We start from the raw sequence: 13,616 nt of genomic DNA, 5'->3' as shown, positions 1-13,616 counted from the left end.
GTAGCAAAAAATGTTATATAGAGAAGTGTATTCTCTTCAGTGTTAATGTACTTACCACACAACTGAAGTTTGGAATAGTTTCATATTTGTAAGAGTAAGGGTACAGCAGCATCTGTGCATATGCGTGGAAGGACAAGTAGGCTTTTATTTGTTTCCGATGTTTGCGGAGAAAATGAGCAACAGCCTTTACTTCAGGCTCAGACTCAGGGTAGGGACCACAGTAGGTGTCATCGCATGGGTGAAATGAAGCACCTTCATCTAGAGATGGAATGAGAAAGCTGATGGTGAGCAATCACAGGCAATTTCTATGGGTCAACTCCTGGCTCAGCCTTATGTGAGCCTCTGTGCAAGAGCATGAAAAGCCATAAAAAAAATTGCTTAGTCTCTGTGCAAAAGCACGAAAAGCCATAAACAAGTTGCTTTTTTTGTGAATGATGAGCATGAGCTAGTGGGACCTCAGCACAGCAATCTGCTTGTTCATCTAATAAACACGCCAAGTGGCCAACTACAAGCAGTTTTCCCCAGCGGATGTGTTTTTAACCCAAACAGAAAAGAAGAGCATGGCTTCGTTGTATTTTCTTCACTAGATTTCCATATGAGGGGCACATTTTATGATAGCACTCTGGCATAGAGGTTTTATTAAAACTAGTGAGGGGTTTTAGTTGGTCTATTAGGAATAATGGGAATCTTTCACCAGTCACTGCCAAGACCAGTCTAGCCCTTAAGAGTAGTTTAGTGTAGTAGCTTAAGCAGTGATAGCTGCAATGGTAGGTAGATAACCTCGACATGCATTACCTTTGAGACTCGTTTAAAACATGAGAATAGTCCCTGACTACTGCCTATTTTTACTCTCGCAAACCTTATGGGAAAAAAATGATGAGCTGCATAGGATGATTGCTCAGTTAACTAAAATAGAAATAATCTCAGCTTGCACAGGGTTTATTTTTCTTTCAAAAAGGAGCAAGGGCCCATTTGTGAGGATTTCTTTCACTGCATCATTGTGCTCATGTGGCAGTAAGCTACAGAAGTGAAACCTACATGTAATATCCCATGAGGTAGTGAAAGATGAAACTCAGAAAAGGAGGCGTGGTAGTGGCTCCTTTATCACATAGCAGTTCTGGTCCTAAGCCACCACCTCATTTACAGCTTAGGGTCTGGGCCTAAAAGAAGAATATTTATGCAAATCTATAGCACTCTTTTATCCACTGTGATTTCTAAATGCCACATGCTTCACACTGACCTGCAGAATAATAATTGTTTGCTACATTTCCTGGTACCATCAGGGATTTACAAAAGCAGTGCTTTATCAGCTTTCCTTTGTATAGTAAGTACTCCCATCTTCAAATAATAAGAAAATAGCAGTGTGTGAGAGTGCATAATAATATGAACTAAAGCAGGGTTATGCGATCATCCTAATGCCAAAAAATAAAAAGTGGAAGGATTTCACGCTGCAGCTTCATTTGTAATAGGAAAAATGAGGCTATCATTCAATGGCCACAGGTGGGGATATCAAAAGGTATTACTGCTTAGATAGCAGTGGGTATGGAAGGGTTATGTTGAGGGCAGATGGTGTCCTCCCTGCAGAACAGATGGCCACCAAGTCATCCAGATCCCAAGAGCACCCTGCCTTGATGTCTTGTCAGATAATATAGCTAAAGGAAAGCTATTTAACAGAGCCTCCAGAGCTACTGCTTTTTTTTTTTTTTTTTTTTTTTTTTTTTTTTTTTAATGGATGCTTCATCTCCCATAACAGTGTTCTATGCTGAGCCATGAAAACGAGCCTCCTTTTTAATAAAAAGCATAATCCTACAAGCTAACACTAAAATGACCCAGTGGTAAAATATGACTCAGTTTAGTGACTTTTAGTGAAGAAAAGATTCTCTAAACTGCTCAGCCTACTATCGTGAGCCACTTGTAATCCCAGCTGTAGTTAATGTTTTTCCTTAAGTGAAGCTGGCTGGTGGTAAAGAGACTGAGTTTCCATGGTGCCCATGGACAGTGTAAGGATATCCTGAATTTTCATACTGCAAGTTCTTTTACAGTAACACAAGAAATAAAAAATGATACAGCATGTATCAACAACTCCTGTGAAATTTCAAAGTTATATTCATGAGAAGAAAATGGAATTGCGTTAAATATCACCATGCTGCCTTATTTTTGTACCTGGTAGTATATCAAGGGTATCATCCAGCATCTATCATACGATCAAAAGTACAAAGGAAGCATGTGCAAAGACTGATAAAACCAAGTCTAACTGGGTACAGAAGCAAGACTGGGAGTATGGATAAGCTGGAGCATGATTCTCAAACTTCCTTGCAGCCACTTCTCCTGTCAGTGTGGGGTGCTGTCCTCAGTGAGCAATGGGGTGCAACGGTAAATGAGATGCACTGGAAATTTTAATTCCCACTGCTTCTTTCTCAGAGCTTTGGATGCAAACCCTTTGACTGGATTTGCCCTATGAAATGATTTAATTCTGTGTACCTCATTATTGGCTTTAAAGTTGCTGTTTATCTCATGAATTAAACCATTGTGCTAATTATTGCATATATATACATGTATATATATATATTGCAAGGGACATTTGTATACCAGAGATGTTGAAGTCAGTATTCACCTGGGGCTGTGTGCAATTTCTGTGCACTAGTTTGGGCACAGGGGCGCTGCAAAATGGTATCTATCACAATCAGTGACATAACCCATTTTTCAGCCCCTAGAGAATACAGAAGCAACATCATAAAGCTTACATCAAAGTCCTGCACTAGAAGGGCAGAGGAAAGCAGAAGGGATGCTGTGCTATCTTTACCAAATAGCTCAGTGCAGCTAGCACACCGTGGCTTTGCTGGGGATGGATTCTGCTACCACACACCTGCCTGGGAGTCCTGCAGTGAAGTTCAAGCCTTGGCTGCAAACTGTAGGCGTGACTGAACCGTATTAAAAGTTTTTTACAAGCATACGCAGTATTAAATTTTAAATGCATCATGGTTTTACAAGCCTCAACGTGTGATATGATCCAGATTCTTCTCTGCCTCATTTAGAGTCAGATTAACAAGAACACAGGCCTCCAGGTGAGGATCTTCTGAGCACCAGTCAGCCCTGTCCATGAAAGAGCTCTTTATTCTCTGCTGAAAGAGAGAATCAGGTGGAATTTAGGGTCCAGTGTGGAAAGCAGAGCATGTGATTAGTGGGATGATGAGCAACTTTGAAAGAATTTTTATTTTTTAAAGTTGTGGTGGGGATCTGCCTTTCATTTATTATGCAGGGAAGAGATTCAACAAGTAGTGGATTGCAACACACAACGAATGTGTATTGTTATGGTTTCATTTAGCTTAGATTATTATTATTTTTTTTTAAACAGAAAAATGAGCAAACATTTCAGGACTGAGTAAAAAGTGTTTAGGTTTTAACACAGTTGGAGTGTTTTAAATACAGGGGAGCAGGAAGAGGGAGGAGCAGAGGGATTTGAACCCAAGAAAGATTAATTAAGGTCTAGAAGAAAAACACACTGTGTGAATATTAATGTTGCATGATAGATAACTATAGTATGGTTCTGAAGATTTTTAAGAGAACTGTTCATTCCAATTATGCCAGTGACTTCTGAACAGTAAAAACACATCCCCAAAATAGCTGCAGTTGTGATTTTTGCACTTAAGTAATAGATGATAACAGTGATGCAGGACTTTGGTTCATTTTTACAATATGTTTTGTGGCATAAATTTGCCTTGAAGATCATGATAGCAGCCCTAGGATTATTTTATGAGGTGTAGGCATTCTCATCTAAGATCTAACGTCTGTGAATGCTTCCATGTCAGTCCTCTCTTTACTGCAAGTAGAGTTGATAGAAATTGGAAGGTCCATAGTGTATGGGTCCGTACTGTATTCACAGAATCACAGAACTGTAGGGGTTATAAGGGACCTCGAAAAATCATCGGGTCCAACCCTCCTGCCAAAGCAGGTTACTCAGAGCAGGCTGCCCAGGTAGGTGTCCAGACAGACCTTGAATATCTCCAGAGAAGGAGACTCCACAACCTCCCTGGGCAGCCTGTTCAGTGCTCCGTCACCCTCACCGTGAGGGTGAGGCATACATATTGAATGTATGCTTCTGTTCACTCTCATCTCTTTTATAATTCCCCCAAGCAGATAATTTACCCTTACTCTTATCCTTACAATTTTCAAAAATCTATTTAGGCAATCAAATCAATGAAAGGCAGACCGCACAGTGCTTAGCCTTACTGCAAGCAGTGAGAGCACTGTAGAAACACCTGGAAAGTTCCAGAAGAATAGGTCAAAGGGAGCACCATTGTGCTAACACCATGCAAACACAGTTTCAGAGAGGTGAAGGAAGTTGCTCGAGATGGGAGAGCAGGTCAGCAGAAGAACCAGGTGTATAATGCTGTATTTGACAATGAAGGGCTGTTTCTTTCTGCTACACCAGAACTTGTGTGGCTGCTGACTGCTGTGTGAGAGTTGTATCACCTTGCTGTGAGATTTAATAAAATACCATTTCTTGTTCAGCTGATCCATTGCATATCCTTCTGGTAATATTTCATTACTACTGTGCCCTCTATGCAAAATTTAGGTCAGTTTTTATGAAAGTATTTACAGAAATTCAGGGACCTTGACAATTGATCTCCATGTATTTAAAAGCTTCTTCACGAAATCACTGAAAATAATGGTCTTAAAATATTCTCAGACCTTTCTCTACAAAGCAAATCTGAAGTTTCCAAAACTAAGGTCATTCCAGAGAAGAGATTAATTAAATAAAATGAAGAATGAAGTCTAAAATATTTCCTAAAGTTGTAGTCAGGTAAATTCTGAAATGTGATGGGCCAAACTCAATACTATGCTTCATATGATTTAAGTTATTGCAGAAATGCAGAACAGGTATATGTGTGGTTTTTCACTTTTGCCACAATTACCATGAAAACTTTTGTGATAAAATGTGTTTTTCCAAAGTTCAGGACATTTTTTATTTTTTTTTTTAAGATAGATGGAAGACTCGAGCCCTACCTTGTGGTGCTATAGGAAAGCAGCTTCAACTTTAACTGCTTTAACTGTGGAACACTTCACAACTGATGTGATCTAATCCACTTACTGTGTTGATATATAAATACAGGATAATCTGAACTGGTGGACCAAAGTACTTCCAGACTTACCACACCATTTCACTTTCCAGTTGCGATTAGCATCAACACCATGACATGGGAACCTGGAGTTCTTTGATCTTGTTTTTCTCCAGAATCGATCCTAAAGTAAGTTTTAAAACAGTTAATTAACAATATAATTAACAATATTACTATATTTTGATGAAAATCTGTCTGTACACACAAATGAATTTATTTACTTCCATTTTGCATGACACAAACTGATGGGTCAGATTATACAGAAAGTCACCTTTGAATGACAAAATAAACATTCAATCTTTCCTGTCTGAACAATTTTTTGAGTAAAACTACTGACAGTACTTACATTTGTCCAGCTAAAATGGTATCCATCCACATTAAATACAGGCATAATATAGAAATACAGCTGAGTTAGCATCCTTCTCATGGCAGGATCAGTCTGGTATGTTTGCAGAGCCTACAGGAGAAAGGTCATAGTATGTAGCTTCCATAACAAAAATAATTTCCTGGTTAAGTGTTGTGACCGGTTAAGATGGTCATGTAGCCTCTGGAATTACAGAGGCCTGTTTCTACTGCACCATTGACATTCTTAGAGCTGTACTGGAAAGGCTGACATCTTCCTCTAAATGTGATTAAAGGTAGCGTGTGTATGTGAAAAAAGGTGTTCAAAAGACCCTATTTTTCTCAGTTAATTTTAATAGCCAAGAAAATACAACTCACATTACATAGAAACAAATGCACGTGAAGTGTTTCTTGATGTAAGAGCTGAAAGTCAGTGGAACAGTTTCTTAGCTGAGGAAACATGCTTAGGTCCCTTAAGCCAATGGAGTGCTATTGTTCCTACCAATATTGTTCCTACCAAGGTGATGATTTGGTGAGGTCAGAGCATGTATAAAAGTATTTAAGGCTCACCTTATGTAATCTTTTGTTGTATTCAAAGTAATTAACTATATTCACAATCATCAATAAAAGCAGCTTATTCCTTTACAATATAGAAAGCTCTGTACTTTTGGAGAAGCTCAGGTATAAAGGTTGGAAGAGGAAGTCTGGGTAGGGAAAGGAATTTTTTTCCATTCTCCATCATAGAGAAATGAAGCAAACCAGAAACTCCTCAGCAGCTATTTCAGGGAGAAGAAATTTGGTTGAGGAGGAAACAAGTCACCACACATCACTTCCTTGACATTTTAATTCTTTTCTCTTTTTAGCCAGTATGAACAAACACAGCTCAGCTTGTGTCTTTGTGGTGGGTATTTACATATCAGAGATAATGAGACTGGCATATTTGCTTGTGGCTTTATCTATGCATGCCATTCTTTTACTGCAAGTTACATCTGTAATTATGCATTTTGTTACATTGAAGTGTTCTATATACTGTATCATAAACTGGAAGAAGAAACTCTTAAAAATACTTCTAAAAAAATCTCCTTAAAAGAGCCAAACATAACTAATTAATTTATGGCAATACACTCCTTAAAAATTACAAGGATAAGCTTTGAATTTTTTTCAGAGCTTTTCCAGATTTGCAAGAAGGGACATAATGAAAATATTTGAATTAATACTTTTAATTCAAAAGCTACAAAATGATAGAATCATAGAATCACTGAATGGCTTGGGTTGAAAGGGACTTTAAATACCATTTAGTTCCAACTCTCCCTGCCAGGGACACCTCCCACCAGGCCAGGTTGCCCAAAGCCCCATCCAGCCTGACCTTGAACACCTCCAGGGATGGGGCATCCACAGCTTCTCTGGGCAGCCTGTGCCAGTGCCTCACCAAGCTCTGAGTGAAGAATTTCATCCTTATATCTACTCTGAATGTCCCCTCTTTTAGTTTAAAACCATTTCCCCTTGTCCTATCACTATCTGCCTGAGCAAAAAGTTGTTCTCCATCTTTTTTACAAGCCCTCTTTAAGTATTGAAAAGCTACAATGAGGTCACCCTGGAGCCTTCTCTTCTTCAGGCTGAACATTCCCAGCCCTCCCACCCTTTCTCCATAGGAGAGGTGCTTCAGATTATCTTTGTGGCCCTCCTCCGGACCTGCTCCAACAGCCCCACATCCTTCTTGTGCTGGGGACCCCAGACCTGGATGCAGCACTCCAGGTGAGGCCTCACAAGGGCAGAGCAGAGGGGACAGTCATCTCCATCGCCCTGCTGGCCACCCCTCTGTTGGTGCAGTCCAGGACGCAGTTGGCCTTCTGGGCTGCAAGCTTGCACTGCTGGCTCGTGTTGAGCAAAATTCCAAGCTCCCTTTAATTTTTTAAAGCTGCTCTGTTTTATTTTGAATGACTGCTGTATTTTATGATATACTATGAGAGACTTCAGAGGGCTTTAATGCTTTGGAGGGCAGTAATACTTTTCAAACTTTTAAGTCTTAAAATTGATTTAGAGGCACATATATCAATCATTTAGTTCTGTTCTTTAAAACATATATGATTTATCTTAATAAACTGGTTAGCCTTTCAGAGTACCATTTCACTTAAAATGTAATGGACTTGGCACAGCTTTCTTCATGGAAAGTGAGAGTATAGATGGTGTAAACTGGTATAAGTAAGATCATATTAATTCTTTCTGCTGAAATTATTTTGTCCTTCAGAGTAAATTTTTATCTGGCAGTTTTATTTGGCACATGCAATAAGGCAATACAGGCTGTATAATCTTACCTCCCTTAACTGGGAGGTCTTTGGCAAAGTGCCTCACAGGCACTAAGGTGTGTCATTGCTGGAGCACAGCACACAACTTGCCTTTTGTGCCGTGACTTTCAAATCCTCCAAATAATGATCGTGCGACCCCACCCCCAGCAGTGCTGAAACATTTCCTCCTCACTACAGCAGAAGCAAGACAAATATAAACCATTAGTGAATTAACTGCATTGTAGTTTGCACACAGCCCTCAGAATACAAAGTGATGCTACTTCATAGAGCTCGATTCTGCTTCCCCATCATGCAATCAATAGCAGCTTTGCTGCTGAATGCGCAGAGAGCCAGGCTGGCCCAATAAATGCTGAATAGTGTTATTAGTGAATGAACAGATGATGCAGGAACCCTGCCAACAACGTGCAAGCAATCTGCCTGGGGGATGGGGGAAACGACCAGTGATTAATAGGAGGGGGCTCAATCATCTGGATCAGCAGAGAGTAGTGGTTTCTGATCAAGCTATGCCATCTTAGGCTGGCTGAGGACCCAGACCATACAGAATTTAATTTGGGGGATGAAGTAAACAAAAGAGCCAAAGCAATAAAGCACAGGAGTTTAAAATGGATTTAGGACACAGTTGGACTTTTTATGAAGTAAAGGGATTGACTCAGAAGAACAAAGTGAGGAAACAGGTTTGAGAGAAACTCTGAAGTTGCATGTGACCTTAATGATTTGCTGTCCCACAATTAATTGTTATTATATTTAAGGTAACAATCAGCTTATATTGTTTCTGTCTTTGAATTTAACATTCACACTGAATGTTAAATGTTACTATTTTAGCATAGAGAATTGACTCCATTGCTGTTTTACCAGAAATCACACACACACAAAAACAAAACAAAACAAAACAAAACAAAACAAAACAAAACATAATCTTCTGATAACACAGGATTAACTCCTCTACCCATTTACAAAGACATCAGTTAAAACATCTTTCTGATGGCAGCATATAATGTTTTACTGTTCTCTGTATTTCTTACATTTAAACAGGGTGATACTATGATCTGCCATTCAGGCCTTCATGGCCACTTTATCAGTTTGTCAGTAGTTTTCTCTGTCACTGTACTTGGAAGCCGTACATCCTTTTATCCCCATTTTCCTTTTTACTACTAATGCCCTGCTCCGGCACTCTGATCACAAGCAGAGCAGTAAACCTATTTTTAAGGAGAAGGTACAAATGAGTACCTAGAACCAACCATCTAAAAATAAAGGGTCAAATGTTCAAGACTGAAGCTTGAACTGTGTCTGAAACCTGAAACCATTTTTTTTTTTCCCAAGCAAAATCTTACTTCCTCTTTCATAATATACAGAAAACATTGCCCATAGGAGGAATACAAAAACAGCAATGGAGAAAAATGACAGTGTGCTGAAACTCCTCTGCAGCACTCAGAAGAGAGTCCATAAAAAGACTGTGCAAAGGAGAAGGAGCTGTGGTATCCCAAAGGCTTGCTTATAGTACTACTTAATGATTCAAATGGAGAAGATACTGAAGCAGAGGAAAGCCAGAGGGACAACAACATGATTGATATGTTACAGAAACAATGAACAGTCCCACCATGGCTGGGACCACTCTAGCAATAGGAGATATAGCTTCTTGGTTCCACTCAGAGGGGTAGTACATAAAAAAAACCCTCTTAAGTCCCAAATTGTTCAAGGACTATCTAGGTGGGAAAGGAAAAGCCTGTGTTATTCTGAAGCACTATGAATTCTTTAAAAGGTAATTGTGTACAATCTGGTAATTTGTGTACAATCCTGGTAATTGTGTACAACTAATGCCCACACAAACTTGGTGCCAACCAACTGAGATGTTGGTCTTATATATATTGAGGGAAACACAATATAATTCACTTGAGTAGATCATTAAATTTAATAGTTGAAATGCAGCTAAATAATTAAGATACACATTATTGCCTATAGGTCAGTTTCTGAAACAGCTAAGTTGTTGAAAGCACATAATTTTCTTTCACAGTGTTTCATGATAAATAGTGCCTTTGCATATCAATATTTTTACTGAGGTCCTATTTTACTCAACATTGTCATAAAGGGCTGGGTTGCTAAAATATAAAACAGTATTTCTTCCCTAGGACAAGTGTTGAAGCAACAATGTGAATTGTCTTCATGCGCTGAACACTCAACAGCTTAAAAGCCCTCATGGGTCAGACTTTGAACATGTTAGTGATTAATACTCACATTGGAGTTTACACTAGCAAATGTCATTGAACAGTTCCTACTACAGGCACAAGACAGATGCAAGATTACCTTTATTTTATCAACATGCATTCACATTGTGAAAAAATGAACAGCTGCAAGCACAATGAAAGTAATTCCAAGCTTCTTAAGATCATGGGTAGTTGGGAAGATGCAGCTGGGTAGTTGAAAGTGTACAAGAGAAATAATGCAGGGCTTTTTTTCCTTTTGGAAAAGGAAAACCAGAAGTAATTTTAAATATGTATGTATATTTTCACCATCGTGAAGGTGTCACATCAAAGGAGAGGACCTTCTCTAAACAATAGTAATGTTGAATAGAACCTGGGAAAATCCATTATGGACCCAAAAAAGAAAAGAAATACTGTACAGCATAGAAATGGTTTGCCACAGCTGTTTTTAAAACAATGCATCACATGCCTCATTGTGGTGATATCACGGTACTGCACTCCATCCTTTTTGGCATTGGCTTAGGTTCTATCCATTAAAATAATAACAACAATAATAAAGCATCGCAATCACAACTGAAGGCCCAGTCCTGGAAGCTCTTGTTAGTAGTGTTCACAGCTACTTTATTTTCCTACCCGTCAGAATTGGTACACATCAGTAACATCTGTTTTCAGTAGTAAGAATGTGCTGGAGAGATGCAGAAACTCAGACCAAAGTGGGATGTAAGTTGGCTGCGGAAATAACAGACATTGTTCAGAGCTGAACCAGCTGTGGAGTGGAGTGGAGATGTTGAGTGGTAGCAGAAACTAGATACAGATAGGTGTGATTATGGCATGGAAACTTCAAATGGCAGGAACAGCATTTGGAAGAAAGAAAAAATCATGCGGATAAAACAGATCCTGCATTTGTACCAGCACCTCTTGCTGTTGAAAGGCTGATGAATGAAGTACTGAGTGAAGAGGCTGAAAGAGGAGATCTCTCTCATGGAGCAAAACCAAATAACATCTCAGGCAGAAGCTCCTGACAGAAAAGAATGAATTAGCTAAAGATAAGTAAGGCTGAGTGTTTCAAATATAGATGCTGCAGGATGAAACAGATGGATTTTTCCCCCAGATAATGGATATACAGGGAGCACTCAGAAAAGACAATTTTGTTTACTTATTTATTTATTTTTGAGGCTAGGCAGCTAAAAAGACAGCTGGGGAGACTAGAATCTGGCAAACAATAAAAATCAAGCTCAAATGATTGTATGACATTTACTGAAAAAGCTGTCAGAGCATTTGTGTAGAGATCTGTCACCAGGTGACTAGCACTTCAAGGTGAGAAGAACTCAGTCCTCACAGTGCCACAATCAGGCACACTTGGGAAGGAGGCTGCAGGGGGCCAGAATGCAGCCCTTAGAAGTTTCTGGTCCTGTTTTAAGAAACAAGGGTGAACACAAAACTGACAAACAGGAGGAAAACACAGAAAAGAAGATTTTATAGAGTCAGCAGATGTGGTGGTTTAAAAACAACCAAGAAAAAATGTCAAGTCAAACCAACATCAGCTGAAGAGATTTAGCTGAAGGGAAGGGACCTTGGAAAGGACTATATCCAGCTAAAGGGTGAAGGGAAAAATCTACAGATACAGTATTTGTTTTCACCTTACATGCCTCTGACTCTGGAATATTTCCAAAGATTTCAAAAGCTCTTCGGGTTTCTGAGAGCCAATGCTCAGATATATGCTAAGATTAGGGGTACATCTGTCCCCAGGAACAGCAGTGGTATAAATGTAGGGCATACGGAGAGATACAGTCAAGTCCTTGCTTGCTTTCCTGCACAGCTCTAAACCTCTGCTAGGAGAATGTGAAAAAATGGAGATGGAAAGCATATTTTGGTGTTTTTGTGTATGTGTGTGAACTAACTACATTGTCTTAAAGAATTCCTAAATACAGGCGTAATGAGCATTCTTTAAATTAATACTTGTGTGAAATACTGGATTGTAGGAATGTGGCATTTCAGCTGTACCTGTCTGAAAGGCTTAAGTCTGTTGAGAAGTGATAGGTCAAGAATATAATCTTTAACAAACATTAGTGTATTGCTTCACATAACTCTTACAGACCCCTGAGATCAGAATATTTATGAAGTGGGTGAAAAACTGGTGTCTGAATCTCTTAATCAGTGGGGGGAGCAGCCAACATTTTGAGGCTTTTGTAGTTATACAGGTCGAGGGGAAATAAATCTCCTGAGTCTTAAAGGCTTACCAACTTTGATGCAATTCAAGACCCAGAAATGATCCAGAAAGTGAGGCTGCTTTCCTGACAGTGTGGACATCAGCACTGGAATGAGTGAGTGACTGAGTGCTGCTCTGCCTGCTGATGCAGCATCTCACAGGTGGTTTGCCCATCAGGACCTGGACTGTGGAACTTTGCAGAATGAGTATAAATGCTAAACTGGCTTTCAGCAGTTCTTAAAGTAGGAATAGTTATAGCTTTATGGCCTTCTGACCACATGGCCTGACTAGCACTGAGGAATAGCCAAACCTTTTAAAAATTGATGCTGTCTTGGTCTCCTGCTTGGACCTGCCTTTGATCACACAGTTGTCCTCATTCAGTTCTGTATATGTATGCTCTATTATTTTAGGTATTCTGCCTTCACAGTCAAGCACTTCATAAACATTCACTAGAAGAATCTGAGGCCTCAAACCGTCCAAAATTCCTGGTAAAAACTGGTCTCTTGGGCCTGGTCTGCAAGCAGGATGGCTGCCTTATTGGCAGAATGCATCCCACAAAGTGTCTCATAAATCAGTCTCAAGCTTAGAATACTGTAGGCAGGTGTTGCCATTTTGCTTCTTGGACAGTGTCTGTATTTCTCTTAGCTCAGTGCTATGGAGTGCAAAGATGGGATTCAGGCCTGGCTATGTCAGCAATCAATATCAATGTCAGCATTTAAAAAAAAATCTGCCCAGCTTTTTATTTTTTTATATTATTTATTTATTTATTTATATTTATTTATTTATTTTGTCTGGGGTTACCTGTCTGCTCCCTGTCTGCATGATGAAGCACAAACACATTGCCTTGGATAATTTGGAAAAGCATATATCTGGGATTATAGGAGACACATGTTTCAGAATTTGGACTTGCAACCGTTCATCTCTCAAATTAAGGTATATAGAGCATATTGATACCTTTCTCAGATTTGGGATTCTTTTGAGATTCGACAGCTGTTATAACCCACATGATGCAGTGTTGCAAGGGTACTTGGCTTCAGAGCGCATATTTGGATTCTTCTTTTATACAGCTCCTTTCCAGTGGATAGGGGTGAGGGAATTGTTATAGGTGGTCTAGCAAGGTCAGCGCCTGAACCAAACTTAACAAGTCACCTTGATCAAATCCAGAAAAGGCAGAAGTAGTTCTGAACATGTTTTCAACAAAGACCTTAAACACTGAGTAGTTTCTGTCCTGGAGGAGGCAGATAGCAAAATTACTAATCCAGGAAAAAAAATCCATAACAGTCTCACATTAAAGAAATGTGGGTATGTGCAGTGCAATGTAAGCACAATGTAACACTACTAACATTCAAAGAATAATAATATTATTTTGAGGAAAATCCCCAAACTTAAATATTTCAAAAATGTAAGAGCCTAGGGAGTTTATGGAAGAGAATGCCACCAT

The 13,616-nt window shown here is 39.3% G+C and overlaps 1 protein-coding gene across 2 annotated transcripts in view; it reads right to left on the bottom strand.

Annotated features, from left to right (window-relative positions):
• CPA6 (carboxypeptidase A6) overlaps positions 1-13,616 on the bottom strand; it is an 82,489-nt gene that overhangs the window by 8,412 nt on the left and 60,461 nt on the right. For both annotated transcript variants that reach the window (XM_072034539.1, XM_005019354.6), the window contains 3 exons: positions 5,467-5,577; positions 5,154-5,244; positions 56-258 (listed from right to left, as the gene is read on the bottom strand). In XM_072034539.1, coding sequence (XP_071890640.1) covers positions 56-258; positions 5,154-5,244; positions 5,467-5,577 — 405 coding nt within the window. The remainder of the gene's footprint in view (positions 1-55; positions 259-5,153; positions 5,245-5,466; positions 5,578-13,616) is intronic.

The sequence above is a fragment of the Anas platyrhynchos genome, chromosome 2 (assembly GCF_047663525.1).
Source record: "Anas platyrhynchos isolate ZD024472 breed Pekin duck chromosome 2, IASCAAS_PekinDuck_T2T, whole genome shotgun sequence".
In the NCBI taxonomy this organism is placed as follows: Eukaryota; Metazoa; Chordata; class Aves; order Anseriformes; family Anatidae; genus Anas; species Anas platyrhynchos.
Note: the sequence above shows the minus strand (reverse complement) of the source record. Positions and strands in the feature narration are given on the sequence as shown.